The 27,694-nt window shown below is 47.2% G+C and overlaps 2 protein-coding genes across 6 annotated transcripts in view; both read right to left on the reverse strand.

The window, feature by feature from the left end:
• CPNE2 (copine 2) overlaps nucleotides 1–1,379 on the reverse strand; it is a 47,918-nt gene extending 46,539 nt beyond the window's left edge. For 3 of the 5 annotated variants that reach the window (XM_071814271.1, XM_065848258.2, XM_071814273.1), the window contains exon 1: nucleotides 1,265–1,379. The gene's annotated coding sequence lies outside the window, so the exon portion shown is untranslated. Of the gene's footprint in view, nucleotides 1–261; nucleotides 393–1,264 lie in introns of those variants that run through there. The other 2 variants (XM_065848257.2, XM_071814270.1) reach the window with 2 other exon arrangements.
• Nucleotides 1,380–3,821: 2,442 nt separating this feature from the next.
• The window catches only part of NLRC5 (NLR family CARD domain containing 5), a 40,448-nt gene continuing 16,575 nt past the window's right edge, over nucleotides 3,822–27,694 (reverse strand). Inside the window, exons 18-47 of the mRNA XM_065847992.2 lie at nucleotides 27,514–27,597; nucleotides 26,175–26,264; nucleotides 26,004–26,051; nucleotides 25,439–25,513; nucleotides 24,565–24,648; nucleotides 23,784–23,867; nucleotides 22,790–22,879; nucleotides 22,618–22,680; nucleotides 21,872–21,955; nucleotides 21,304–21,387; nucleotides 20,748–20,837; nucleotides 19,736–19,801; nucleotides 19,146–19,229; nucleotides 18,986–19,069; nucleotides 18,302–18,388; nucleotides 17,768–17,848; nucleotides 17,119–17,202; nucleotides 16,641–16,724; nucleotides 15,912–15,995; nucleotides 15,171–15,254; nucleotides 14,995–15,078; nucleotides 13,874–13,957; nucleotides 13,428–13,511; nucleotides 12,534–12,617; nucleotides 11,405–11,488; nucleotides 10,350–10,433; nucleotides 10,113–10,196; nucleotides 8,290–8,373; nucleotides 7,098–7,181; nucleotides 3,822–5,987 (exon numbers count right to left, since the gene is read on the reverse strand). Of these exons, the coding sequence (XP_065704064.1) occupies nucleotides 5,906–5,987; nucleotides 7,098–7,181; nucleotides 8,290–8,373; nucleotides 10,113–10,196; nucleotides 10,350–10,433; nucleotides 11,405–11,488; nucleotides 12,534–12,617; nucleotides 13,428–13,511; nucleotides 13,874–13,957; nucleotides 14,995–15,078; nucleotides 15,171–15,254; nucleotides 15,912–15,995; nucleotides 16,641–16,724; nucleotides 17,119–17,202; nucleotides 17,768–17,848; nucleotides 18,302–18,388; nucleotides 18,986–19,069; nucleotides 19,146–19,229; nucleotides 19,736–19,801; nucleotides 20,748–20,837; nucleotides 21,304–21,387; nucleotides 21,872–21,955; nucleotides 22,618–22,680; nucleotides 22,790–22,879; nucleotides 23,784–23,867; nucleotides 24,565–24,648; nucleotides 25,439–25,513; nucleotides 26,004–26,051; nucleotides 26,175–26,264; nucleotides 27,514–27,597 (2,452 nt within the window). The 3' untranslated portion in view covers nucleotides 3,822–5,905. The remainder of the gene's footprint in view (nucleotides 5,988–7,097; nucleotides 7,182–8,289; nucleotides 8,374–10,112; nucleotides 10,197–10,349; nucleotides 10,434–11,404; nucleotides 11,489–12,533; nucleotides 12,618–13,427; nucleotides 13,512–13,873; nucleotides 13,958–14,994; nucleotides 15,079–15,170; nucleotides 15,255–15,911; nucleotides 15,996–16,640; nucleotides 16,725–17,118; nucleotides 17,203–17,767; nucleotides 17,849–18,301; nucleotides 18,389–18,985; nucleotides 19,070–19,145; nucleotides 19,230–19,735; nucleotides 19,802–20,747; nucleotides 20,838–21,303; nucleotides 21,388–21,871; nucleotides 21,956–22,617; nucleotides 22,681–22,789; nucleotides 22,880–23,783; nucleotides 23,868–24,564; nucleotides 24,649–25,438; nucleotides 25,514–26,003; nucleotides 26,052–26,174; nucleotides 26,265–27,513; nucleotides 27,598–27,694) is intronic.

Consider the following 27,694-nt stretch of genomic DNA (forward strand, 5'->3'; position numbering starts at 1 on the left):
AGGAGGCTTCAAACCTAGGGTTCAAGGTTCACAAGGATCCTCCCAGTTACTTCCTGCAAAGCAGCTCAGGCTCTTGGGGAGTCAGCAGAAAGGACCCAGCCCTTCAGAGACACTTCTGCCACCGCTCTGCTCCCAGCTCACCTCTCCAGCTCCTGCTCCACCCTCCTTGTGGTGACCAGCTCTGAAGGGTGTGTTTGCCCACCAAATCCTCCAGCCCTGCTGGCTTTAATCCAGCCTCTCGCCAAAATTAGGGTTACTCACCCGGAGACTTATTGCATCAGGTCCTCAGGCTGGTGGAGCTGATGGGTAAACACCTCCCTGCCTGCCATCCTCCGAGCACCCTCACGCTGCTGAGCGAAACGCTCTGCTCGTCGCTATCTCACAGGACGAGGCGTCTTGCTGGGCACGGGGAAGAAGAGAGGGGCAGCCCATCCGTGAGTGCGAACCCTCTCGGTGCCCCCTAAATGTGCAGCACAAAGGACATCACCACCCACCGGAGCAGCATCGGGCTGCAAACAGCTCCCAAAGAAGCACTTCTGCACTTCCCCAGCGTTCAGCTGGCCAGATCCCCCTCGCCACTCGATGCTGGAGGAGAAGGAGAGGCGCTTGCAGCAGCTACCAGGAAAAACCCCAACCAAACATCCCCAGCCTTGGGGAGTGAAGTCACCAGGCCCCGGTGCTTTCTCTTTTTTGGCCGGGGGGGTGTTCACATCTGGTTGGCGCCTTCAGGAGCAGATGTGGATGCACGAAGTGGGGACGGGTAGGACAACTTTTACGCCGTGCGTGAACAGAGGGGCTCAGGTTGGGGAAGGGGAGTGTAAAATGATGGGGAGGGGGGGCAGTCCCAGGGGTCGAGGGGCTGATCCAGATGTTGGTGGCTCTGTCCCCAGGGATGGAAGATCTGATCCAGGGGTTGAAGGTTTTGTCCCTGGGGGTTGGAGGGTCTGATCCAGGGGCTGGGATGTCTGTCCCGGGGGATGGAGGGTCTGTCCTAGGAGAAGGAGGGCAGCAGGGACACCACGCACCCCCACGACAAGCCGGTGGGGACACTGCCACGCAGGTCCCCATGCCGGGGCTGACACCGGGGTTACACTGACCACGCGGCACAACCCTCCCGCCGGGACACCGGCGCTCACCGCCCGTACCTCCCCACGGCTCCCACCACCCACTCCTCCACGCTGAGCGATCCCACCGTGGGGCTGGCTCAGCCACCCGTGTCAAGCTGGATGCGCCCCCCTTTCCCCCCGGGACCGCCGGGACTCACCCCCGGGACTCACCGCCGCGGGCCGGGCCGGGCCGGGCCGAGCAGCTCCCGCGGGGCCGTGGGCTCAGCGTCTCCCCACGGCCGCGCCCGCCGCCCGCCCCCCGCCATCACCGCCCCGAACGGGGCGGAGGGTGGGCGGCGATGGCGGGGGGCGGGCGCGGCCATGCTGCCCCCTCCCCCGACGAGCTTTTTGGCTTCGCTCTTTGCAAAAAACAAATACGAGGCGTGGAAAGGCTGGAAAAAAAAAAATTCAGCCAGTTAGAATGAAAACATAACTTTGTTGGATCATCACCCTTTGCTTTTAACCCAAATCCTGTGGTTTTTGTGCTGCCTGGATGCCAGCGGCGCCCATCCTGCCCGCGCACTGTGGGTGCTCCCGGTGCTGGCATCACCCTGTCAAAACCAGCACAGGGTCCGGGTCGGGACGCTGTGTCTTGCGGTAGCTCAGGCTGATGCTGCTTCCCGTGGGAAAAAGCTGGTGAAACAAGGAAAACAGGTGAGTGCCCAATGCTGCCCTAGAGCTGGGGGGACCCCACGCCACGGGGCTGGCCAGCATCGCACCCCCCGACACCCTGCTCGGCCGGGGAGCCGGCGTGGTTCCCTTCCCAGCCTGGCAGCACTGGGGTTTGCACCCAACATACCATTAATATCCTCACCCGATGCTTGGCAGCCACATCATCAAGCATTGGGGATATTTATATAGATATTTTTTGATATGGACACAGGGTAATAAGACAAGAAGCCTCCCCTCTGAGGCTTCAGCTTAAATATGCTGTCTGTATTTGTACAGAGCCCTTTGCCACAGGCTCTGTTTGTGCTTTTAAAGATCACTGGCAAAACAAGTAGTGTATTGCCCCTGCCCAGCTTTCCCCTCTCCTCCAGCTTGAGCTGTCTAAGCCAGAAGAGGTTGAAAGCACCCAGTCAGTTTTCAGCATGGATGAGGTTCCCCCCTGCCAGCCCCGCTCCCTTCCCTGCACCCCAGGAGCAGGGCTGGGGACACAGGACAGGCTCACGGGTCACAAATGCTCCTGCTCAGCACAGGTGACACCAAAGGCAACATCCTCCTAATAGCTGAGCTCAATTTTTAGGAGCAAATCCCTTCTTTCCATGTAAATCTGGCCAGAAACCATCACAGGAAAGGATGAGGTTGTGCCTGAAAGAGGAATTCAGCAAGAGAACCGGGGTCTGTGCCAGACCTGCCCTCTTGCCTCCATGCCCGTGGCCTAAAATGTCACTTTGTGGAGAAAAAGGCAGAGGCAGACAGTATTTCATGAATGCAAATGTGCTCATTTTTCTCAAAAAATCAGTTTTTCCTATGTTTTCCTTCCTGCCCAGCAGGATGCCTCCAAGTCATGGCAGGTTTAGCTGGAACTGGTTTTAGCAGAGGGGAAACAGCGGCTGTGTTTCCAGCTCTACAAGACAGCAGCCATTGCGTACAAAAGCCTGGCCCAGCCTGGCTCTGGCTGTTCTAGCACAAAAACCAGGCTCCTCATCGCCCTCCAGCAGCGTGTTTATTTACAGCAGTGTATTTCTTTCTAAAGATCTGGTCTCAGGGGGCAAATTCCCTTCTGTGTATGAAACCAGTACTGACTAGCTCAGACATTGTCTTCAGAGACTGCAGGCAGCCTGAAACAATAGGGGTGTGCGGAGCATCCTGATACATTTCCATTTTTGGACCACGATAAATCTGAAACGTAATAGTAACAGCTCTAAAAATGGACCACGTTAATTATCTGTTTGGAAATTGGTCTGGTATTCAGCCTTCACACACAATCCCCAACAGCCTGATGTCTTCCTGCATACCAGAAGATTCATTTAATCCCTCAAAAATTAGACAAATCCTCCAGGTTCCCCTTGGAAACTTTCAGACGTGAACACAAGCTGGAATATGGACATGAGCAACGAAATGAAATGGGGAGCACAATGAGCAAGGGTGGCCTAAAAGTCCCTGGCATTCAGTGCAAGAAACAAACTCGGGACCAATTGTGTTCTTGTGTTTCACATACAACTCAATCCAAATATATATATATATATTTTTAAATGCAACCCACGCACTCAAAAGACAGCACAGAGCCCGCTTTTAGCCACAATCACTGGACTACAGACAACTGCTTCCCATTTTTGGGGTTTTGCTGACACCTGGTGTTCTCAAAAAGATGCTGTGACATCTTGCAAGTCCCTTCCCTGGGGCTTGTGCTGGGGTGGCCGCTCTCTCAGGTCAGACAGACGTGTGTCTGGGAGCTAATCCTGAATTTGGGAAAGAACCTGAGAAATGCAGGTGTGCATCTGGACTGGAGGCACTCTCTGATGCGCTGCAGCTGTACCTCATGGTGCAGATGTACACTTCCTCACTTCAGGAGTCAGGGGAGCTGCAGGGGGGAAATATCAGGTCTCATCTATTTTTTAAATAGTGCATTTCATTGCAAGGGAAAACAATCCAACAATGTGACTTAAACCCAAGCGATCTCTCTACAGTAGCTGCTCTACCCAAGGCAGCCATTTAGGGTTAGCATCCAAGACCCAGAAAACACAGCTGACTTGAAAAGTCAAGCACTAATCAAAGCGGTATTCTTATTTATTCAGTTAAAGCACATTTTATTCCTCAACAAAAAAGGAGGAAAAACAATAAGCAAGAAGGAACATTTCACACCAGTAAAGGAGCAAAATACATTATCGCAACACCTGAACAAATTCTAATGCAGGAGTGGGTGGCTATAGGAGACGATACAATGGAGCTGAACAAAGATCTGTCTGACAGCGATATTGTCTGGTTTTCCCCAGTACCTGGGCCTGTGGTAACAGCAAAAGGCTCTGGATGCTATCGAAGATGACAAAGTGGCCATCACCAAGTGCACTAAAAAGTCCACTCCCAGTACTTTCCTTCTTCATACAGAGTAGAACTCAGTGTCTATTATTTACCACACACAGTCCTACTAAAATGACGTTTCAAATGCAGGAAAATTTAATTTTCAGCTCAAAGCCTGGACCCAAACGGACTGTTACTGCAAACTCTGCCCAAACTCTTGTACTCCCAAAAGAAGTCCTAGGAGAGCGGGGCCAGAGAAGAGCGCACCTGACAAACACGCTCACCTTGAAAGTTGTGACGAGCCAACGGCCCTGAGATGCCTTTTGGTACATGATCATCCTGCCTTTGTGCCACACTCTTCCTCTACTGGGTGCTGGGAAGATTTGCATCTGCAAACTAGATCTGAAAATATAATGAAAATAAAAGCCACATTTGGTGAAGTTTTTCCTATATTCCAGTGTTTGAATCTCCAGTACTTGATTACTTTATTGAATTATGGTCTGATAAGGACTTTCACTAACTTTTAAAATTTGTTGCTGCTTTTAAACCCTTTACAGAGTGCAGTCTCTGCAAAATGCATCCTCCATCTATGCAACAATATCAGTATCCCACAGATCCTAATGCTGATTTTTAAATAAGGACAGTGGCTCTCCCAGGAATAGGAGGCACCATTTCTCCACATCTTCTGCCCAAAGGTTTGCTGGACCAGCATTTCTGTCTCATTTCCATCAGTTACATCTCTCCAGGCAAACAGTGCCGTAAACAAAAGTCCATAAATAAACCCACCACAAGGATTAAATATTTACACATAAGGAAAACATGATAAAACAAGTTAATAAATAATTAGAAGGATGCAAGCTGGCATTCCACACATACAAGGGCAGCTGAGGCAGCCAACTCGGTGTCTGGGATCTTCTCCCTCCACTTCTCACAGGTCCAACATCCATCACCCAGCAACAGAGTGGCTTTGGGATTCAGGGGATGGTAGAGGCTTGGTCAATGCTTCAAGCTAAGTGACGCCTCACTTCACCTCGAACAGTGCAATCAAATCTTCCAAAAACTCACAAAGGTCTACTAAAGCCCCATGTGAAAATACTCAGTAGTGCACATCTCACAGAGAGTAGTCATTTTTCTTACAAATTGTTTTACAACCTCAGTGCTTTGAAGTTTCTCAGTGAAATTTCTGGTGACATCAGCCTTTCCATGTTATCACAATATAAATATTATTTGGGGGGAATGATTTGAGATTTCGAAAGTCCTGAAGTTTCTACTATGAAACTGAGGCAATTTTGTATGAAAAGAAGCCTGCTATGAAGCAAACAAAAATACATATAACCAGTGCTTGCCTAAAAATCACAGAGGTATTTCACATACAGTTATCCACAACTTTCAAACAGCATGAGTGCATTTCTAACAAGGTCAACATCTTACAATTTTATAAATAATTTTACATCCTCTCCTAGAGGATGTGAATTCTTTTATTGGAACACCCTGTGGGTGTTGTAATCTTGATTAAAGATAATTAAATACTCTGTTGGCTTTCTGAATGCCTGAGTAGATGCATCTCATCCTCCTGGAGAGAGTTTCAATGTTCGTATAGCAAGAACACTGCCTGCTCAGCAGTGATTCTGTACAGTCTCTTGCTTTTCTGCACAAGAAAAGCTCACGAGAAACAAACCACCACAAAGTGTTCACGCAGATCAGTGCAACGAAGGAAGACCAAATAGCTACAGTTTTTAATGGTAGGAACTTTGATTTCCTGGGTTCTTCTGTGCAATTTTTGAGGGCCGCTTGAGACAAGGAGCAATTCCTAGTCAGGAGTGGGCTTTTCCTTACTAGTAGAAGGAGAAACAGAGTCTTGGGTCTTGGCTTGTCAAATTCTGAGCGAGGCCCTTGGGCACCGGGTTGTCCCACAACCTACAATGGGAGAACAAGTGTTACTGTAGGACTAGGTGCAGTGAGCCAGGAGGTGGCACAGTGAAGACAGCGGAAGAGGCAGCTTTGGGTTTTCACCAAAGCAGGTCCAACAGTGAGACGGGAGCGAGGTACGGCCGTACCTCAGCGAGACAGCAGCAACCCCGCAGCTGCCTGCCCACCGAGACAGACTCACCTGCCTTGGGAAAGAGATTAAGGCTTTGGAAAGCCCTCAGGCCACTAGGAGCTCAGAAAGCCAAGGGAGAACTCAGTCACACACAAGCAATATGACTTACGTGAGCCAGCCTTCTTCATCTACCTCATTTGATGGAGCCCCCCCAAAAGCTTCCCATACTGGGCCTGTACGTTGTAAAGCAGAGCGCTCCAGGGAGGCAGACGGACTGTGTGCTGTGCTGTCCCCACTCTGAGCAACCACACTCAAGATACAGCCAGGACCAGAAACATTCCTCAGTGGTTGCTCTTGGGCTGCTCTCACTACTGGGGAAGGCAGAGCCCGTTTTGGGCCAAAGAGACAGGTCAGGTAGGAGCAGACACTTGGCTCGGGGACCTGTGTTACCAGAAAGGTATTAGAGATGCTCTCAGAAGAGTGACTTTTCAAATGAGTGAAGGATGAATGGGTCTCTCCTGCAAGAGTTTTCTAGTGGAGTTTGATACACAGGGTTTGGAGAAGCAGTGACGAAGAGCGGGAAAATCAGGTGTCCAAATATCTGCAAGATACGGATCCCAGGACAGAGTGCGAGAGGGCAGGAATGTCTCTCAAAAGTGAAACCAGATGCAATGGAAGAAAACTTACAGGAAGAAAAGCAAAAAACCTCCTGATGGGAACATTACACAACTGGGTTTTCATTTTTGCCTCATTTAATGCCAGTAAGCTCATCTGTCCCTTTTTCCCAGGACTTTCTGAGGGGGTGGAGCTGGCCTAGAAAACCTTCAACTTATTTGGCTTGCGTCTGCATCCCCTGCAATGTTCTATTCCCTGCCAGCTAACCCATGGGAGCAGGCCAGCATTGGTCAGGCCTGCCCCAAAACTAGTCACCCTGACTTCCCTTGCTGAGCCAATACCAGCCACAGAGCTCTGTGATACCTGCTCACCTTATGGACTGAATTTCCGGGCACCTGGCAAGTTCCTCTGCTAGCTTTGTGGCCCCACAGGCGCCAATGCGATTTTTCTCCAGACTGTTTTAAAAACAAAGAGAGAGTTTTAAAATTCATAAGCAAATTAAGAGTGGAAAACAGCTGAATAATCACTGGCTCCTTCTCCTGCCCCGGAAGAGCTACACTTTGTACAAGCACAGCACTACCATATAACTTACATCAGCCTTATCTTGTTATGACTGTGGCCATATTTACGCAAGAAGCGTGTGTGCACTGCTCCCTGCAACCTCCTTCTAGCAACAGGATTTGTAAGCTCATCTCTTGCCCTTCCAGCACTCTAATGGATCCCACCATGAGCATGGTGCCAGAAAACACTAGTAACAACTTCTCCTGCCTCAGACACAACCCTCCTGCTTGTACCTGTAAATCAGCCAGGCTCCACTGTGTAGTTTCCTTGCTCAAGGCAAACAAAATTCAGTTCCTCACCCTACGACTCACAGATGAATATTTTCACATGGCTGAGAGATGGAGGACACATGTGGTGTATTCCAAAGGGCCAAGGAAACCTCCATGAGCAGCTCCTGAGCAGAAGATGATGGTGTCTTTCATGGAACAGGTTTGGGTTGTGATGCCACCAGGCCAGTGCATGAGCTGGTGACACTGACCCCAGCTGCTGTCTGCACTGCAGATCCAGCTGCATCTGAGATTCCTGTGGGCTCCTACGCCTCAACACCCACAATTTGGCTGCTCCATCCTGGGGATGGATTTCTTGCCTTGCTGCAGCCTTTCACAAAGGAAGGCTCTCTGAACATGGTACCCATCTAGACCATCCCAGACAGTGAAGAGAAGTTTGCAGGAAGCAGCTCATCTGAGGTTATTTGGTGATAAGAGTCGTGTTCTAGGCACAGCAGTTTGTCTTCCCTGATTCAAACAAGAGGCCTTCACAGACTAGCTTCTGCTTAGATACCCACCCTGCAAACACCTTAAATAAAAGCATGCCTCTGCACTGTGTATCACCCAGGCAAGGCTGGCCCTACGTGCATGCAGCAAGAATGCTCAGCAAGGATTGAGCTGCAAAAGCCTGTCTGCTGTTCCTAACATCCCTCCCCTTGTTGGATGTGCTGTGCTTGAAGGCTCAAGGACAGAAAAACAATCTTCTTCCCGGGGTTGCTCTCAGGGCTGTACTCACTCTAACATCTTCAGCTTTTCCATCTCTGGGAGAGCACTGGCCAACTCTCGGGCTCCTCCGTCACCAAGGGCGTTCCAAGACAGTCTAAGACAGACAAGAAATCCCAACTGTGAGTCAGTCAATAAACACAAGGGAAGAACAGCGGGGCTGTGATACAACCGCCTCACAGATTAGCCTGTTTACAAGAGCTTATCACTCTCTTATCATGGCAGGTAAATGTTCCCCTAATTCACAAACTTAACGTTGCGGACTTTCCTCAGTTTCACCAGGTATTTTCATGTACAGTAAGACACTAGGGAGTGTTCCCACAGAGCCTGGGGACCGTGGTTGTTTCCAGTGTCTTGCAGGCCCAGGGAATGAGATGCAAGAGATGGAAAAGGCTGCTGAGCACACAGCTATATCCCGGGATGACTCTTCCTTGTGCTGATGGTGTTAAACTATTGCAGTAGCTAATATGCCTCTCTGACCTGCTCTTAAAGCTGCCTTTTGACCCTGAGCTCTTTCAAAGGATAGCACACAGGGCTCTTGGAAGGCTGGGGTTTTGACTTTCTGGCACATTAGCAGGGCAGAAAATTCTTTCCTACTGGCTGAACAGCCCAGCCATTTCCCTCTCACCTGGAAAACAAAAACTTAACACAACACCATCAGTGCTTCACTACACCACTCAGCTAAATGATCCTAGGGCCACCCCACAGAGACATCCCTCTACCCACATTTCACGGGTATCAGCATATTCCTCGCTGTGTCACTCAGCTTTTCCAATGACAGAGCTCACATGTGCCTCCACTGATAAGACAAGACCCCTCCTAACACTGCTATTAAAGGACAACCTGCTTATCTGTTAGTAACTCCTCATGTGATTAACTATTCTTAGTGCCAAGCTACAAGTGACACACCTGTGCACTGAATATTGCTTTACTCACCCCTTTCCTCCACTGGATTCTTGCCAGACCTCTCATGGGCCTGAGAATAAAATCCTGGTTTTGACCTAATCCCCTGAGTCCTAAGAGATCTGTGATCTCCACACAAATACCTTCAGGAGGAAGGCAAGGAAAGTCTAGTGGGCTTTTGAGCCACGTATCATTTCATTCAAACCATCCACACATACTTTGCAGAACTGAAGCACGTAAGAGTAGCAGGACAATCGAGAGTCACCCAGCTGGCCACAGGGGAGATTACTAAAGAGCCAGCAGGTTTCTCACTGAGATTCTCCTGTGCAGGTGAAGACACATCAGAACGTAGTTAGCCTATCTCTGCTGTTTATTGAAAACATGTTAAACATCTACACCTCAGAGGAACCCATTTTATTCCAGTGTGAAGAGCAAGACTGCAGCTGGTGGGACACCCTGTTCATCTCCAGGCTGAACTCACTTTGCTCAGAGTTCTCAATCCAGCCTCCACAATTGCACAGAGAAGCTTCTGCTCTGCTCTGAGAGCCAACTGTGGCCACCTTGTAAAAAAATGGAGGCAAGACTTGGACCATGGAGAACAAGAAGGGGAATTTGTCCTGCCTCGCAAAGCACATGCTAAAAGACCAAGGACAATGGGCAGAGCTTGAAGATGAGTGTTTTCCTCCATATTCTGTTCAGTTCTTCATATTCAGCTTCTATTAAGTTGTTAGTTACACCAAAAAAAAAAAAATTAGCAGTGAATTTCATCAGTTAGTAAATTACTAGTAAATTTATCACTAAAAAATACTCAGTGGTAAGTATCAATAAGTATTTAGCAGGATCAGAAATGTACTGCAGTTGAAAATAAGAGCAGACGTTGAAACTAGAGTGACCTGTGTGTTGTAGGAATGGATGGGGAGACCCTTCACTCACGTTATCTCCTCCATGGAAGGGCATTGTCGGAAGCTGCGAGAAAGTGATTTCGAAGCATCATCAGTGATTCCACAGAGTTTCAAGCTGAAGCAGCAGGGAGAGAAAAAACAGAGAGCACAATGTCAGAACTGGCAGGGAACATGGCACCAGCACCATCTGCTGTGCTGCCGCCCTGGCAAAGCCACAAACCAAACCAGCCATGCTCTGCCCGGCAGCCACTGGCGCCCTGGTACTCACTCGATCCTCCGGAGGTGCTGGAAGCAGGGCAGCCCCTCGGACAGGGCACGGATACTCCCCTCTCCAAGCTCATTTTCTGATAAACTGTAAGAGCAATGGAAAAGCTGAGTAGCCACAAAAAAAGAAGGTGCAGTCAGAGAAAAGTCACCACCAAAACGCTACTACGCGAACTAGCAAGTCACTAACTAGTACCCAGACTAAGAGAGGACTCTGGACAGCAGGGACAGCCCATATTGGCACATGGCTTGGTAAAATGGGAATGACAGGCCCGCTCTAACTCACAAGTCCATTCAGCAGTGAATTGCTTGCAGACATAAGGTGGGGTTATGCCAGAGGCTAAGATGGACAGATCTGCAGCACATTGTGTGTTGCATGTGAAATGGGAAATGAGAACTTATACTGGAGTTAATGGCTGGCGTGACTGAGAAGAAATGATGGTAAGGGAGAGCGGGAAGAATATACGGCTCTCAAAAGCTCAGGGGGCAGCGGCTTCCAGCCTTTACCAGGTTGTGCTGCTCTGTTCTCACCTACCAGCAAACACAAGCCATGGCAATACCACCCATACTCTAACATATCTCACACCCAAATGACCAACACCCTAATTCATCTTGTTATTTAACAATAAACACATAACAAAGAACCATGGCACCACGGCTCCAGCAGGAAGAGTTAATTCACATCACCTCCATTCTTTCAGTTCCCTATTTAGAAATTCTGCCACTCCACAGGTTCCCGCATACAGTAGTTCAAAAGCAGGTGACTACACAAATCCCAGCCAACAGCACTCGCAGACAAGGTTCAACATCTAAAGTGATCTAAGCTGCCCTGCAGGCAGTGCACTGCAGCGGCCTTCAGACCGTGTCTCCTCTCATCCTACAAAAAGCATTGGGGACAGGTGGAGGGACTGTCCTGGATTGTCCTCTGCAGAGTCACCCTGAGCATGGACAGAGCCTACAGGACAGTCTCGGGCCTGCAAACCGAAATGATTCCCACCTGCAGAGTGATACCAGCCCATACGTCTGGCACCATCCCAAGTGCACCTGCCATGGCCTTACCTGATCTCTTCCAGCAGCCCACAGGCCACCAGAGCTGTGGTCAGCTCCATCCCTCCTGCTGGCCCAATGTTATTGTTCTGCAAGCTAACAAAAGAAACATAAGCACTGGGGGATTATTTTAGAATAAAGCTGTAACAAAAGCTCATATTTAACTTGCCAAGAAAACTGCTACATCTTCGAATCAGTGCCCGGTGCTGGTAATAACCTGAGATCCTTGTGGGTTAATCCGAATGAAGGGGCTTGGAAAACAGGGAGGCAACAGTGGGGGCCAGCATGTCAGATAGCTCCTGTGGCTGTCAACAACACTTAGTCCTGAGGACGTGCAAGTTCAGCGGATTTGTCCACACTCACAACAAGCGGCACAGTCACTGCAAAAGCAAGGCTGCACAGCACCACTGGAGTTTGTTTCCAGCTCTGAGCACATGGGATCGGTTTGAGATGAGTGAGGAATGGTCTTGAGAAAAAGAGTGGATGGGACCTTGTGTTTTCAGACTTGCCAACACCTTTCCAGTGAAGACAAGAACCTACACAGAGGACTGAAGTCTCTCTCCACTGGGATTCCTTTTCTAAGATATCTTTTGATGATACCTTAGGCACAGGCTGGAAAATGCACCCTTAGGCTGAGCCTAGTGAGCTCTTCTAGCTCACCGATTTCTCACTTTGCTACTGTAAAACAGTATGAGAAAGTCCTATATGCTAGAGCCCTGGAAATACTCCCACAAAAGTTTTAAAAATGGAACACCACTGACTTCAGGGTGAAAAATGACCCAGAGGTGCCTGCACAAAACAGTTAAGGACCACAAAAACGTGCTCATATTTATGCTTACATTAGACCAGAACAAGAAGACAGCCAGAAGCATTAGAAGCTCACACACTGAAAACCAATGTTAATGGTTATTTTAGTGTATATACAATGCCTGGTTCATCTCTAAAGTTGTACAAGAATAGCTAATGTGTCTTGATGCAGCAGAATAACTGTGGAGGGTTTCTCAATCCCAAAACACTTAAAATAACGTCTAAATGAGAGACGAGTGCACCACCACAGTCCATGCCTGCTTCCATGCCTTCTCCCAACCACCCACATACTCCCAGGACATCCAGCTTTTCTGGGGCAGAGGCTGACACTTACTGCAGGATCTTGAGGTTGGTCATGTGAGGCAGACAGAGGGCAAGTTTCACTGCTGTCTTGTCTCCAAAAACATTTCTTGACAGTCTGGAAGGAGCAGAAATGAAATGTCACTGTGAACTAGAGTCTCATTTCTCACCTGTGTGTCACCCACACGTATCTGTGACCCCCATTCCTCGCCCACACGTGTGTGGGACTGTGCTGAAAGGAACTAATGTCCACAATTCAAAGGACTCTGGAAGTGGGAGGAATGAACAAGGAAGTTTTGTAATCTTGCAGCAGGAGTTAAACAGGGAAATAAAACTGGCCTGCACTTCTCAGCACATTGAACTCCCTTCCGGACTGGCTTGTCCTGAGCTGGATTACACCAAAAATCACACTTTTTAATATGTGCCCTTAGTTCAGTATGCTGTAATCTGAAGGTTGTATGAATAGCTCCAGCACTTTAACTGTAACAGAATTTTTTTAAAATTTTATTTCTTTAATATGTCAGGGGCACATTTGTGCTATAAATTAGTCTGCAATGGAATGACTGATAATGAATCTGGCTGAGTAAAACCTCTATTTGTCATTTTCCCTCTGTTTTTGCAGCCGTATAGATTAATGCTGATTTAATAGGCAACACATGCACTGCACAGCCCGTACACCTGTGACACTGGCCATTAAACTGCAGATTCAGCTGTACGGTTCTTGGGAATCTCCAGAAGACTGCAGTGAACAAGCAATCCCCAAACTGCCCACACATTCCTATCCCATGTAGCTCTGAGCTTTTACCCAGTTCTCAGAAGAATCAGTGGTAAAAATGATTCTGGCTTTACTGGAGCCAGATTAGATTTAGTTTCTACGCCTTAATTTTTGCCCACCTTCCTGAAGGGACATAGGCAGTGACACACTTACAGTAGCTCTTCAATGCGCTTGCAATAGGCAAGAGCTTCCATCAGCTTTTCCCCTCCAGCAGGACTGGGACTGTTCCCTGAAAGGCTAAAATAAGCATGAAAGGCTCTCAGTGACTGAACAAGAACCAGAATATTCCAGTTTAAGATATTTCACTGTTTGCCTGGCGTGATGGGAGACCTGGGTCACTGCAGCAATGGGCCACGCAGGGCTGCAGTGGTGTGTCCAGAGACACAGGTCTCTGCAAAATGGCCTGGGGATTTGTAGAGTATTTTTGTCAAGTGCCGAGTCACTCCTGCCCCTGCAAGTTCTGCAGGAAGGAGCAGTTTTCCCTCTCCCAGGCAGAACTGGAAATTTGCTTTTTTTGTTCAGGTCATTTCCAGGTTTTTGATTTCCCCACCAACTGTGGCCATAACTGAAATCGCTGCAAACAAAACTAAGGGACTCACTCGATTCTCTTCAGGTTTTGCATCACCGGCAGGACAGCAGCTAGATTTATCAGGCCTGGATCTCCAATCTTGTTGTGACTTAAACTTTAAAGAAGAGAAGAAAGGCTGTGAAAACGCTAAGCGTCAGGCAAAGTATGAGATCTTATTTAATATCTCCCATCTGCTGGATGATACCTGACCTTGGCGGCAGAATCAAAGAGCTGCTTGTCTCAACTATCTCATCAAAGACTAATAGCTCTTAATGAGGCATTAAAAAATTGCAAAGAACAATCAAAATCACTGGATATTGTTAATGGGTGAGTATAGCGATTGAGGCATGGGCTCTCGATAAGGTGCAATGAGAGACATGTATTACAAATTCAGGCTTGTATTTATACTTGCTAGGATGCTTGCTCAAACATTACTGAATTGCTAAGTTATGCATTATATAAGCAGTACTTTTTGCGTTCCCACCAAAGTTGCTACCATAAAAGCATTTTTTGATCTATCACAAGCTACCCCCCTGTCCTTGATGTCCTGTATCAATCCCTCTGGCCTTAAAATATCAATCAGTATACAGTCCTTGCTTCTTGTACTTTTCCACCAATGCTTGTTCCCAGATTGTCGATTCTCATAATTTCTCACAGGCCCAATGTCAGAATACTGCCACAGGTGGGAAATTACTTCAGCCAGAACACCAAGACAGGCAACAGCTGGTTATTATTTTCCAGACTACTGCAGTGGAGAATGGACAGAATCTGGCTAGAGAAGAAAAAAAGAGCAAGCCTAGGGTTGGCTCTAAATTCAGATCTTCTCAGAGCAGGGAAGTGCTGGGTCTGAGGCTTTCCCAAGAGAGAAATGGGCCTCTGGCTCTGTTCTGGATCCCAGGAATTCCAGAGAAGAATTAAATCCAGAGGCTGTTTAATCCATTTTCTAGATGACTGCAGCAGAGCGGGGTTAAACCAAATTCTCTTCTTCTGAGCATTAAGCTCTTATTTCCTCTAGCCCAAGGTACCTCAGCACTTGGCAACCTCCCTGCTTTTGTTACCACATCGTGTATAAGCACATCTTGGTCTCTCCAAATGATGGCACTAGTGGTCACCTGTCTGCTGATGAGAGACTGCAAGAAATTAGAAACTTACTTGATTTCCTCCACATAGTGCATATTCCTCAAGGCTTCGGCGAGTCTGGAGCAGCCATCATTGCCAATACTGTTATGATTCAAGCTGGAAACAACATCCCCAGGGAAATAGACATTAGGTTAGTGTTATTCAGTATCACAAGCCAGGCTAGAGGCGAGTTGTAGTCACATACTCACATAAGCCTCTTCAGAGATGGCATCTCATGAAGTCCCAGCACAAGCGTGGGAATGGCAGCACTGCCGAGTTCCATGTAGCCCAGGCTAAAAGATGAAATAACACAGGAAAAACTAACTACCCACGGGCAGTCGAGCAAGCACTCAAAGCAGAGAGCAGAACAACGCTGGAAGAGAAGTGGGAGTGTATTCTAATCCTGTGAATAGTTTTCAATTTTGTTCCCTAGTGCTATTCTACCAGACATGTTTAGATCCTAATAAAATACAAGAGAATTATAGATCGCTGGAGTAAGAACCCAGCCCCTCTTGGAGCAAGGAGACCACAAGGTGGCAAAGCTCTCATGACAGCGACACACAGGGTCCAGCTCCACTTTGTATCAGAAAGCTGCCTGGAAAAGCCATCTCTGTTTGCAGGCCACCAGATCACCCTCCAGGAGTGAAATGCTGGCTCTGGGATGGTTGCGTGGGAAACACTGCCACCCAGCTGGGACATGATACAAAAACCGCTACCCAAAACACTTCATTTCTCCACTGGACATTCCCTGCCACAGACCACTGATCTCTGTCTCTCTCACTCATTGTTCATTGCAAATAAAAAGGAATTGTTGCTTCTTCCCTACATGAAGTCCTCCAGCCATCAGGAAAACTGTATCTGTCCCCAGTAGAGGCAGAAGCAAGGCTGCAGTTTAACTAAAGCTTCTAGAAAGACCTGGCAGACTCTGGATGGCCTGGTAACGCACTCACTTGAGCTCTTCAATGGCCTGGCAATTCTGGAAGCCCGTGATTAAGGCATCAGTTTCAGTTGGCATAATACTGCTAGAGGTCAGCCTGCAAAACAGCAAGGATCAAATCAGAAGGTCAGGTCTCAACACACCGAGAAAGAGGAGTTTACTCCACTGACAGGCACACTGCCCCAGCCAGCACAGACATCAGGGACCAGTGGGTTTGGAGATATTTCCACAGCTCCTGGGTACAGGACTACAAGGACTGAGCAGTTCAGAGAGATCTCTGAAACACACGATGTACATTTACCAAACAGTCTCTGCCTGCACCAACCAACCCCCAGCATTCACTGGCAGAGATGCCCATTATCAGCCTGTCACTCACAGCCAGTTGGAGAGGGCCGTAAAAAGGACTGGATGCTATTCATATCAGAAAAAAAGCTCTTTTACACTGTAGGGTGGTATAAACTTACCTACAATGTAAACAAGAGCCAAGGTTTCAGTCTCAAATTAGTTTCACTTCAAAAAACAGGGAATAGGAAAAACCTCAAGGCATGCACATGGTTCCCCTATAACCACCTTTAGCATGAACTGCAGAGAGATGTGGAGTTTGCAACCTACACATGGCTCAGGAGAGATCACAGAGCCATGACCATATTGCAGACAAAGAGCATTTCAGAGAGGATCAGAGTGAGGCACGGGGTTGAGTAAATGATAAAGAAGTGGAAAAAAATCACAGCTGGGGACATACATGAACTTCTTCAGCTCTGGAAGAGGCAGCAAAATCTTGACTAGCATTTCTGCTTCATCATTGTGGAGCTCAACATGAGACCATCTGCAAGAACAGAACAACATATCTGGGCTGTGTCCACTGATGACAAAAGGTCTGCCCCAAACCCATAACTAAAGCACATCAGTGCTGGCACACGGAAGAAGTGTCATGACATTGATACTTGACAAGGTCCCACAGGAGCTCCCAGCCACAATAAGAGAGTACGGGTTATCTGACACAGGGGAGACATTCAGATGTCTTCAAAGGATACCCTAGGAAGCCACTAGCTCTACGGGTCTTTTCTGTTTTCCATTCAAACACTCTAAGTAGGGGACCCAGAGGGCAGGGACTGGGACCTTGCGCTGGCCTCTCCCCTGCCCTGCTGTGCGCTCTCCTGCACACACAGGACAAGCTACTCTCTTCCCCCAGAAATCCTCTACAATGCCTGGCAACTCACCTCAATTCCTGAAGCTGAGCACATTTTTCACAAACCCTTTGGTAGAAGCGAGCGTGCTTCATTTCTGGCTTGTACAGATTCAGTCTGCAGGATACAAACACACAACGCGACTGTCAGGGCTGACCAGCAGATGCCCACTGCAGCATCTGGTGCCCCTTAGGGTCAGGATTAGGAACAGCTCGGAGCTTTGCAAGTGCCCACCCTTGGCTCTCCTGCTATATCCCATCTACAGCACAGTCCAGTGTAGAGAAACACAGCCCTTCCCCAACTGCACAAGAAGACAGTTGCTGCCTTCTTCAGCTACACAAAGGGAAAAAGACACCAATGCTGTTCTCTCTCCACACATTCATGCAGGAGACAACATGTCCTAAGAGTCTTCAAAGTGCTTGTGTCTCCTGAGCACTCCTGGTCCTGCAGGGAAGCGAGGCAGATCTTTTTTACCTTGTGGAGGACCAGTATGGACATGAAGGAGGATGGCCCAAAAAACACATGCACGTGAATAATATTTCTTCCCCATGTGTGGCACAGAGGCACTCTGATGAGACTGAACCCATGGAGAGCAGAGCCTCAGACCCTCTAAAGGTATTTTTTCATCCCATAGTGAGTTTCAGAACAAGTAGAAAATAATGATAAATGGTCACTTTCTCACCTGCTAACGACTGATTCCACCTTCTCCAGGCAGTGTGGGAACTTCACGCCTAATTGGAAGAGTGTTTTATCTTTACAGATCCTGGAAAGGTAAAGATTAGAGAACATCATAAGCCTGTGAACTCTTGAGGGAGAGCAAATGATGTTTTCCATAAGAAAAATCAGGAGGACCAGGTGGGACTGGACTATCCTGGTGCATGGACGCTAACCATCCATCTCTGAAGGGATTTGCAGTTTAAGCTTGTTCCAAAGCCAGCCTAATCTGGGCACCCTTTCTTCCAAGGGAGACCAGGAACATGGTCTCCTTTCCACTAAACTTTCTAAGGTGTCTGACAACAAACCTTCTAAGCACTTCTGCCTGCCAGACATTTGGGTCAAACTTGCTTCAAGTTGGCTAATAGGTTACAAATGCAATGGAGACAGTGAATAAAGAACAGAAGATCAAGTTGAAGTGCTGGTTTCAATCTCATTTCCTTAAAAGTATCAGGCTAAAATAAAATACCTGAAAGATACCAGAATTTGAAGTGCTACTTACACGATCTCAGTAATGTTTCCATAGGCCTGGACAGCCAGGTCAAGAAGGTCCGTGACACTTTCTGTATATACCCATGGCTCTTCTACGCTGCAAAGCAGAATACAGGTAGTTCTGCTTTATTTACATGCACAGCTCCATCTCTGCCTCTGTCAGCTGAGTGCTCAGCACCCCAGCACACATGGAAAGGCTGCTTTGCTCATCAGAATAATGTCTACATAGGAAGACGATGCAAACTGAGAACAGAGAAGCAGCCCAGCTTCCCTGCAGAGGACACAAACATCAACGTCCCTCCCACCTGCCACTGACAGCAATGAGGGAGCCTGGCCCGTGGGCTCTAACACAACACATTTGGGAGAAATGAGAAATTAATTACTTAGGTGAACTGCAGGATGCTCTGGTGAGGACACAGGAGGAATGTGTTCCTCAGAATTAGCAACTTTCTTTGTAAGGCAGGAAGAAGCCTACAGAGACAGCAGACCTTATGGCTGCAGCTTTACATGATGCTTAGTAGGAATCAAGGAGATAAAGCCAAAATACCAGTAACTTAGAGTCACCCATGGGAATTTCTCAGGCCAATGCTATCTATCTTCTGAAGAAGCACAGTCCACTCTTGTTTTGATGAAAGATCTTAAATGGTCAGACCAGACTGAGATCAGTATTTAAAATAGTTCAGTGACACGGTACCTGATTTTCAGAGGACCCAGATTTTTCCTCAATGAACGGAGAAGTCTTCCTGCAGCTTGGACTGTCACGTTGTTATTTGAGGATCTAGAACCAAAGGTCACTGTAATCAATGGCTTACAAACAAGCCCACCCAAATGGGTCCAAGCAGCCATTAACTCACATGTATTCTGTCAGACCAGTGCACTTTTCCAGGAGCAACCACAACTTCTCCAAGTGCTCTGGCTGAAAGTTGCACTTAGCAAGTCTGAAAGGATGAGAAAGAGAACAGTATTAGTTCTTACAAAAAGTTCAGGCTTTCCAACCCAGGAATATCACACATTACAACCTTTTTCCACAAACCAAGAAGAATGGCACCAAAATCCTAAATGTCTTGCAGGGCTTCCAAAAAAGATTATGGTAACACTTCAAAAGCATCTGTTGAGATGTTCTGATACAGATTATGTGTATGGTAATGGAGCAGCTTTTTGTAGCACCCTGTCCTGTGACAGGGACTGCAGGCACACCTACTGGTTCCTGGGTGAGAAACAGTCAGTGGGGAAGCAATGAGAGAAAGGCATGGGGGATTTTCTCTGACAAGAGAAAGCTCTTCTCAGAAAGTTAATCAGAGGAAATGTATCATCAATTAGTGTAAAATATCACCGTGCCAGGAGCTAGGGGCTACAAAAGGTTTTGTCTGCCTCATCCCTAGACAAAGGACACCAACTCTGTCAAAGAAATCACACCAAAAAAAAAAAATATCTGTGTTGTTACCTCAAAATCTTTCTCGTGTCATCTCTGCTTGTCAACTTGATGATTAAAGTTGCTTTGGAGCACAAACTGCACAGAGAAGATATGTGAGTGTAAGACTTGAAGGGCAAATGACTATTTTTCTCAGTGGTCAGAATTTAACAATACATCAATCTGCACAAAGCAACACAGCGCATCAGCAACCGAGGTAACCGGCCCAGTTCACCTCTTCCTGGTAATAAACCAGCCCAGGGAAATGCTTCAATAACATTTCAGTAAAGCTAAATTGGCATAAGGCAGCACTGGTGGTTGGAGAAGCAATCCTGATCTGCCCTGCTTTTGTCTGCCTCCTCCTGTCCCTGCACTCTGTGTCAGGCTCTAGGGAGAGCTAAAACAGGAGACTGACCTGCTTTAGAATAGCCCAGCCAAAAGATCCAGCACCCGTATTTAACTGGAAGTGATCCTGGTTAAACTGGGTTCACAGCAGACCAGCTGGTCTACAAGAGCATAAACACTGATAAGGGCCGATCTGCAGCATGGCCCTGCCTTGGGACTGGAATCCAGGAACAAAATATCAGTTCATGTCAGCGCAACAAGCCCAGAACCTGTGGGTTGTTTTTGCCAGAGACGAAAGGAGATGAAGATGCAAATCCAAGTAAAGAACATTGGAAATCACTTTCAACAGGCTCACTCTGAAATCTCAGCATCCTGAAGTGAATTAGGGACTGCATTTTTAGAGAGTAAATGCTGATTCCTGCCCTGAATAGGCTTATTTACAGGTGCATACATGACAACAATTAGTATAGCTGAATACCTGTGTTTTTACACACAAAAATAACTTGACCCCGTGGAATAACTGTTCTGCTAGCTTCCTCCTTGGCAGCTGTGTTCGGCCAGCAGAAACAGACACAAACTTTTACATAAGGTAGTTGAAAATGCGCCCCTCATCATTATTACCTAAAGATCACAAACTTTACAATAATGAAGAGAAAAACACACAGGGAAGAATCAGAAATTAGTGAGGAGAAGCACACACCTGACTTGAACTTCAGTGGTATTTCCAGATGTGGCAAAGGCATTTATGAGCTGCAGAACTCCATCCTGAGAAATCCCATTATGGCTGAGACTGCACAGAAGAGAAAGAAGGTTTTTCAGGTGTTAAGAGTCAGGGTGACTGACTCCTCAGCCACAGAGGCAAAATGCAAGTTGGCACCGAAGGCAGAGTTGTTTGTGGGGTGCTGGGCCCCTTCAGCTGTGCTAAATGCACCAAACCCCTCCAAGACACAGCACGGATGACTTGGGTGACACAGCAAGTGCAACTTGTCTCTTGCTGATCGTCAACTTGCTTCACATCACCCCACTCAGGGCCTTGTTATCTCCTGCTGATGCTAACAAAGACTTGTACTTACTTCAGCAGGTTTGGGTCAGACCCTGAGTCACCTTGGCCCAAAGGTCTGGAGTTGTGCCCATGGCTCACTCAGACCTTACCTCCTAAGGCATGAGCCGGCAAGAATAATGACAACGAGTTTCAGGAGGGATCACATGAATGCCTTTCTGCTCGGGCACCTCACATTCACAGTCTGTTTTCTTACTTGAGGGAACAGGTAATGGGCACTTGATGCAAGTGGTCCAAGAGGCACCGCAGACCTTCATCTCCCAGCTGATTCCTGGAGAGGCTGAAAGGCAGAAGAACAAGGTGGCCAACCAAAACTCCTCATTTTAAGCAGCAATGCTCCTCTGAGAAGCTTTAAAAAAAAAAAAGCCAAACTTCCCTGACTTAAATCCCAGCTCAGCCATTAAAGGTCTAACAAAAACTGCTGCCCTACAAAACCACCTCATGCATGAGCTCCAGAGCAAGCTCAGATGAAGACTTCCTAACACTAGCTCAGAGCACAGCTCCAGTGAAACAACAAATGCCTAAAACAGCCACAGAGTGAAAATCCCAAGGAATTTATCCCACCAAGCTCAAGCCCTCTTAAAAAATCTATTTATAAAGGACCTATATGGTTACTAATCAATTTTGTTTCTGCATAGTCTGCATGAGCACACATGTACACACAGACAGGGTGGGAAACCACGAGCAATGCTGAACCATGCCGACCCAGCTCTCCCTCAGTGACCCCTGTCGAAGGTGACGGTAACAACCCAAGCCCCACTTACTTGACTTCAGCCGGCCACCCGCGCTGTGCCAGGACACTGCAGAGCTCATCTACCTGCCCCGGATCGATGGCACAGCCCGTCACCCTGCAGACGAGACAGCAGAGTTAAAGCCCGGCCAGCAGCCAGGCTCAGGCTGAGCAGGGGGAACTGCCCATCACCAGTTTTGTTTTTACACCAGTATCCATGTGGAATTCACTAAGATGAACACCCTGAGCCCCACTGGTGTTTGATACTGCTCATAACAATCTCCGTGAGGTTAGTGATGACAAATCCCACATTATAGAGGGGAAACAGATCTTTTCACAGTTTTTGCCATCTCCTTGGTGCCGGAGACGTGTTACAGCGTTCTTTACAGGGGCACCCAGCAACCATCGCTCCCAGAGAGACTGCAGACACGTGTCACGTACACATTACACTAACGCTCATATGAAGATTATCACAGAGAATTCGAGGTACACTTTGGAAAATGCGGTGCCTAGGGCTCAATTCAGTCACTTCTACAGCAGAATTTGGTGTCACTCAAGCTGATCATTGAGTAGTCCAGAGGACACTCAAGAAAGGCACAGGTCTCTTGCCATCCCAGCTCATCTCAAATGGTACTGAGTTGCACTTAGGCAGCTGAATTGAGCCCCAAAGCTTCAGCTACTAGCCCATGAGTTCTTCATGCAAGAGATCTGGCTACCTGAATTAGTGTTTCAAACCTAATCAAAACAAGTGAATTATAATTCAGTGTTGTATGCCAGTACCTGCAGGATGTCTTCTGGCTTCGCATGCTTGTTCCGAAATGCAAAAAAGCATTTTCATTTGACCTGAAGCAAACACAAAAGAGAGTCCTTCAGCAATGCTCTTCAAAGATGACAAGCTTTGTAGTCCCTTTAAAGCTGGGCTGCTGGGCTCCAAACAGTCTGAGTGTCTTACCGGACTTCTACCGTTCTGATCCGTTCACAGAGGTTGATGGAGTTGACGAGCAAGACAGTGCAACGTGAGGAAAATGCATTATTCCTAATACTGAAAAGGAGAGGAAAGAACAATGAAATCAGCTCCTAAGAAGAATGGCTCCAATACATACAACTGAATTTTCATGTTGCTTACTTTGAGATACAAGAGGCTGGATCTACTCCAGTGAACAAGGATCTAAAGTTTTGAGCATTGGCACCCAGGGTTCCATTAACTAAAGAAGAGTTTCCTTTAATGCCCTTTAACTAAACAGGGAGTACAGACCAAAGGTTTACACTGAACAACTCCTCTCCAGGTGGTAAAGGGTGGGCAATTGGACTAGAGACACCCAAGACTGGAAGCAACCTCCTGAGTGAGCGAATTCAAACTCTCGAGACACTGTAGCTCCTCCACATTACAGCCCCTTGAAGATGGCAGCCACACCGCTTCTGGGCTTTTTGTCCACATAATGGGAATGCACTAGTCCCTGACAGCACCTCTCCAGCCTGAATTCCCAGACTAAATGGCTGATCTGCTGCCATGAAACACTTCTGGTGCTGAGTGTGGTGGGATGCCAGATCCCTGCAGGGGCAGAGCTGTGAGATGCTGACCAGGCACAAGGTTGTTGTGCTGTCACTGTGTGTCAGCCAACAAGTCCCACATCTGCTATGGATGCTGCTAGTCATGTTCCATGGGACCTGCTAAGTGAGGATTATCTGAGATGCTGTGCCTAGGGTGGGTATTTTTCCTCCTGTCTTTTTTTTTTTTCTCTATACATCATTAAAGCAAAAATAATTCAGTGCTGCTTTGGTTCTAGAAACAAAACAAGAACGGGTGCGAAAGAGTTTCTGCATTTTCTTTGCCTAGCTTTGTAATCTGCAAGTACTGATTAATGCTCCTGAGACATGTTGTGGTGTTAAAACTTTCCAAACCAATGTTTCGTGGCAGCAATCCAAGCAGGGACCCCAAACATTACCTCAGTAGTGTCAGATGATGGAAGTACAGCAGGAAGCTCAGCAATCTCTCAATGCTCTGGTCACTCAATGAATTTCCACACAGACTAAAAACATGGAAGGAAAAAAATTCTAAGAGAAACTGGTACAATCTGTAAGTATTTCTATAAAGTCCATGCAGACATGCACACATATTTGCATGGGGGTGTTACAGGCAAATTTCTGTCCAGAAATGCCCTGAAAGTTGGGTAAGATTTAGTCCTCATAGGCTGATCTTTATATTTCTCGACATCCTATAGCAAAATGACATTCCAGGTTTAAGTGTCTTTTCTACTACCGTAAGTTTATAAAGTCATGCTATTGATTTATTTTGTGCATACAATATGGGTATTATGTTATTTTTATTTGTTATTAACTCAGTTTTTGTTCCAATTGGTATTATTCTAATTCTGTTGGCACCCAGCTCCTGCATGGAGTGAGCAGCAATTCAGGAGTCTGGGTGCTCTTGCTCCATCTATACCACAAGCCAGGGTGCAGATGACAAAACACACAGGGCACCTATTTGTTCTGGAGCATTTACATATAGACATGGTAGACTTTGGAGAGGCCAAACTGAAACAGAGAGGGCAGTGGAAGGTGTGGGTTTATCTAAGCATCTGGGGGAAGTTTTGCAGGGGTTTCTAGGAGGCTCTGGTGGGACAACGGATGATTTGGTTTCTAACCTGAGCACCAACTCTGTATCTGCAGGCTGGGGAGATGTGGAGACAGACAGACAGACAGGTTTGCCAAATGCTCAATACTTACTCAATTTCTGTCAGCTGGGGACAATGAGCCAGGATCTGGCACAGCCTGGTCACGTCCTCTGGACCCAGTCTGCAGTCCCTGAGACTGAAGCAAACAAAGCAAAACATTTCCCATGACCACAGTGTGGCAACATTCCCTTCATGTCCCAGAGCCTCATATCTTCAGACAAGACCCATAGCAACCCTCTCACTTCCACTACATATATTTTGCTACCCACGATCTAGGACTGAGAAGTCAAAACCTGGGACAAACAGATGACTTCACCAGCTCTGAGTCCATTCAAGAGAGCCAGTTCACCAAAATATAATGCCATGTTACTTGGGATGTTGCCTCCCTAAGCCACATCACTGGTACTTAAACTGTCTCGGGAGACTGGACAGCATCTTTCCCTACTCAGCACTGTCTCAGCTTTCCCAGAGCAAGGTTAGGAATGGTGCCTCCTATCTCCTTCTCAAAGAGGGAAATCGCAGAAACCTTCCTGGGTGACAAACTTGCAGATGTCCATGGGATGAGTGCAGTAGCCAGCCAGATCTGTATCTCATTATTTATGGGTTGGAGCTTCCCCTGCAGGAAAGCAAGACAATCCCTGCGAGCCTAGCCAAGTAAAAGACATACTATTTATTTTCATATATATGCCTGTAGCAGTGGACATCCCAAGCCTGTCCCAAGAGGGTGTATTATTCACCCAGTCACCTCTGGCATATCACTGTGTCCCCCCAATGACGAGAAGGCACAAGCACCTGTTGGCCTGGGTTGATGCCAGCTGGCCCAACCTCTTTATGGCTTTGTCAAATTACACCAGCCAAGACCTTCTCCCTTGTAACCAAGTCTCCCTACACCACTGGGTGACAAAAGGAAGCTGGAGATGCCGTACCGAAAGCACTGTCCATTTGCTATGTGCTTGGGATGCGCCAGGAAACTACTTCTCCACCTGCTGGTACTTCTGGCCCTGGGGAAAGAACAGTTTATCCCGTGAGTTGTGCCGATGTTGTTGCCCCCATGTCATTGAGTCCCTGTGCTACAGCTGGGAAAGAGCGTGAGGTGGTGGCAGTCGCCTCATGCTCCAGTCTGTCTTCTCTCACCACCTGCCAGAACAAGGTCCACCTCATCCCCAGAAAAAAAAGGGTCTTATTATCCCTCTTCCAGCCCTCAGAGAGGTCTGCATCCACTCAGCACTTTGGGCATTTGCTCTGCCCTGGCCCAGAAGGGAGACGACTGCAGCCCCGATCAGCAGTGGGATGCAGCCATCTGCTCCATACCCTCCAGCTGCTGTCAATCAAACAGCCACGAAACAGCTCGTCTCGCTTCCACCACCCTGACTGGAGCTATGAGCCAAATGGCTCTTTAATTGGCACATCTCACAGACTCACACATCACCATCTATTTGAGATTTCATAGCAACGAGTCTGAAAGGCTTGGATGAGTGGGTATGATTTTACCTGGTCCTTTCCCAAAATGTTAGGTGAATCACCTGTGTGTGTCCTAAGCTGTAAGCAGAAACGAACATAATTAGGGTGGAGTTGGAAGACACGTGCTCCTCTATAACACCTCAAAAAACAGAGCTTGAGGTCTTAAATAGCAAAAAATGGGAAAAGTACTTCTAGACATACCTGACATTCATTGTTTTAATGTGTTCCAATGTACATAAGGACTGAGCTAAGAAAAACACCGAGTTCAGGGAGATCTGGTTGTCATTAAACCTACAGGAACAAGACATGACATCAGCTGCTGCAAGAAAAACAACTAATAATTTATACTTCATCACCTAATAATAGCAATCCTTGTCCAACACTCTCAGAAACTGCTTCTTTGCCACCCTCTGCCTGTGTTTCCAACTACAGTTCTGCAAACACAACTCACTTCAGTATTTTTTAAATTCATCCCTCACTCCTAGAGTTCAGAGAATCACAGAATAATTGAGGCTGGAATGGAGCTCTGGAGATTAACTGATAAATTCTCCCGCTCAGAGGAGGGTTACACTAGAGCAGACTGGGTTTTGAATATCTCCAAAGATGGAGAATCCACAATCTCTCTGGGCAACCTGTTCTAGTGATTGACCATCCTTACCGCACAAGCTTTTTCTGATGGTTAAATGGAATTCCTTGTATTTCAAGATATCGATGCAAGGCAAAACCAACTCACTGACTGTGAGTGCAGTTGGGGCAGTACAAAACCCACACTAACTAAGATCGTGCTCAGGTCTATTAGGTCTATCACAGTGTCTAGTGTGACTGTGGACAGTGTACTTGATGTTGCGGTAAAAAAACAACCAACCAACCTAACAGATAAATAACAGTAGTGCGTTTCTCTGCATTGTTGTGAAGAGATGCTGAAGTCTGTCAGTAACTGGAACAGCCTTGGCTCGAGAATAGTTCAATTAATCAAACTGGAACAGTAAATATATCTTTCAATAAAGCAGAATTGTGCTATACTCCTTAAGTCACAGTCCTGCACACTGCAGTTGCAATGGGCTTGCCAGGAAAAACACCCAGATAAACATAAGCCAACCATTGCAGCTCAATTCAGACTCCACTGCTGAAGCTGTAGCTCCCCAGCATTTATCTTCCAAAGGTGCCCACCTCAGGAGAGGAAGGACAGGACTGCTCTCCCTCCCAACGAGGAACCAGGAGAGGAAAAATTCTGCAGCCTGCTAAAGATCTCAGGATGTTTTAGAAAGCAGGTGCCATCCCTGCACACGAGATCACCTGTCTCCTTCACCGAGAACTGAGGACAGAGGCTCTCGGGCACTGATCTCAATCCAGCTTCAAGTGGAGTCACCCTGTTCTGGACTAGAGGTGGGACAGACCAGACAGCACAGCCCATCCATCCTTAACAGACACAGAATACAAGAGCACTTGATCCTGAAGAGCCCTTCTCAAATATGGACAGTGCCTCCACACCCAACACTCCCACAAAAACCCATGAGTAAGGGAAAGAGGAGGGACTCACTTGAGAGAACGTAACATCTTCAAATTCATGAGGAATTGAAACAGCTGTGAAAGTCCCTCGTCTCCCAGAAAATTATGTGATAGGCTAGGATTTAAAGAAAGGCATTTAATTGTCATAGAAAAAAAAACAAACAAACAAAACAATAGGCACAATCAGCTTTTATTAACACAGGCACTCTAAC

The sequence above is a fragment of the Patagioenas fasciata genome, chromosome 13 (assembly GCF_037038585.1).
Source record: "Patagioenas fasciata isolate bPatFas1 chromosome 13, bPatFas1.hap1, whole genome shotgun sequence".
Lineage (NCBI taxonomy): Eukaryota > Metazoa > Chordata > Aves > Columbiformes > Columbidae > Patagioenas > Patagioenas fasciata.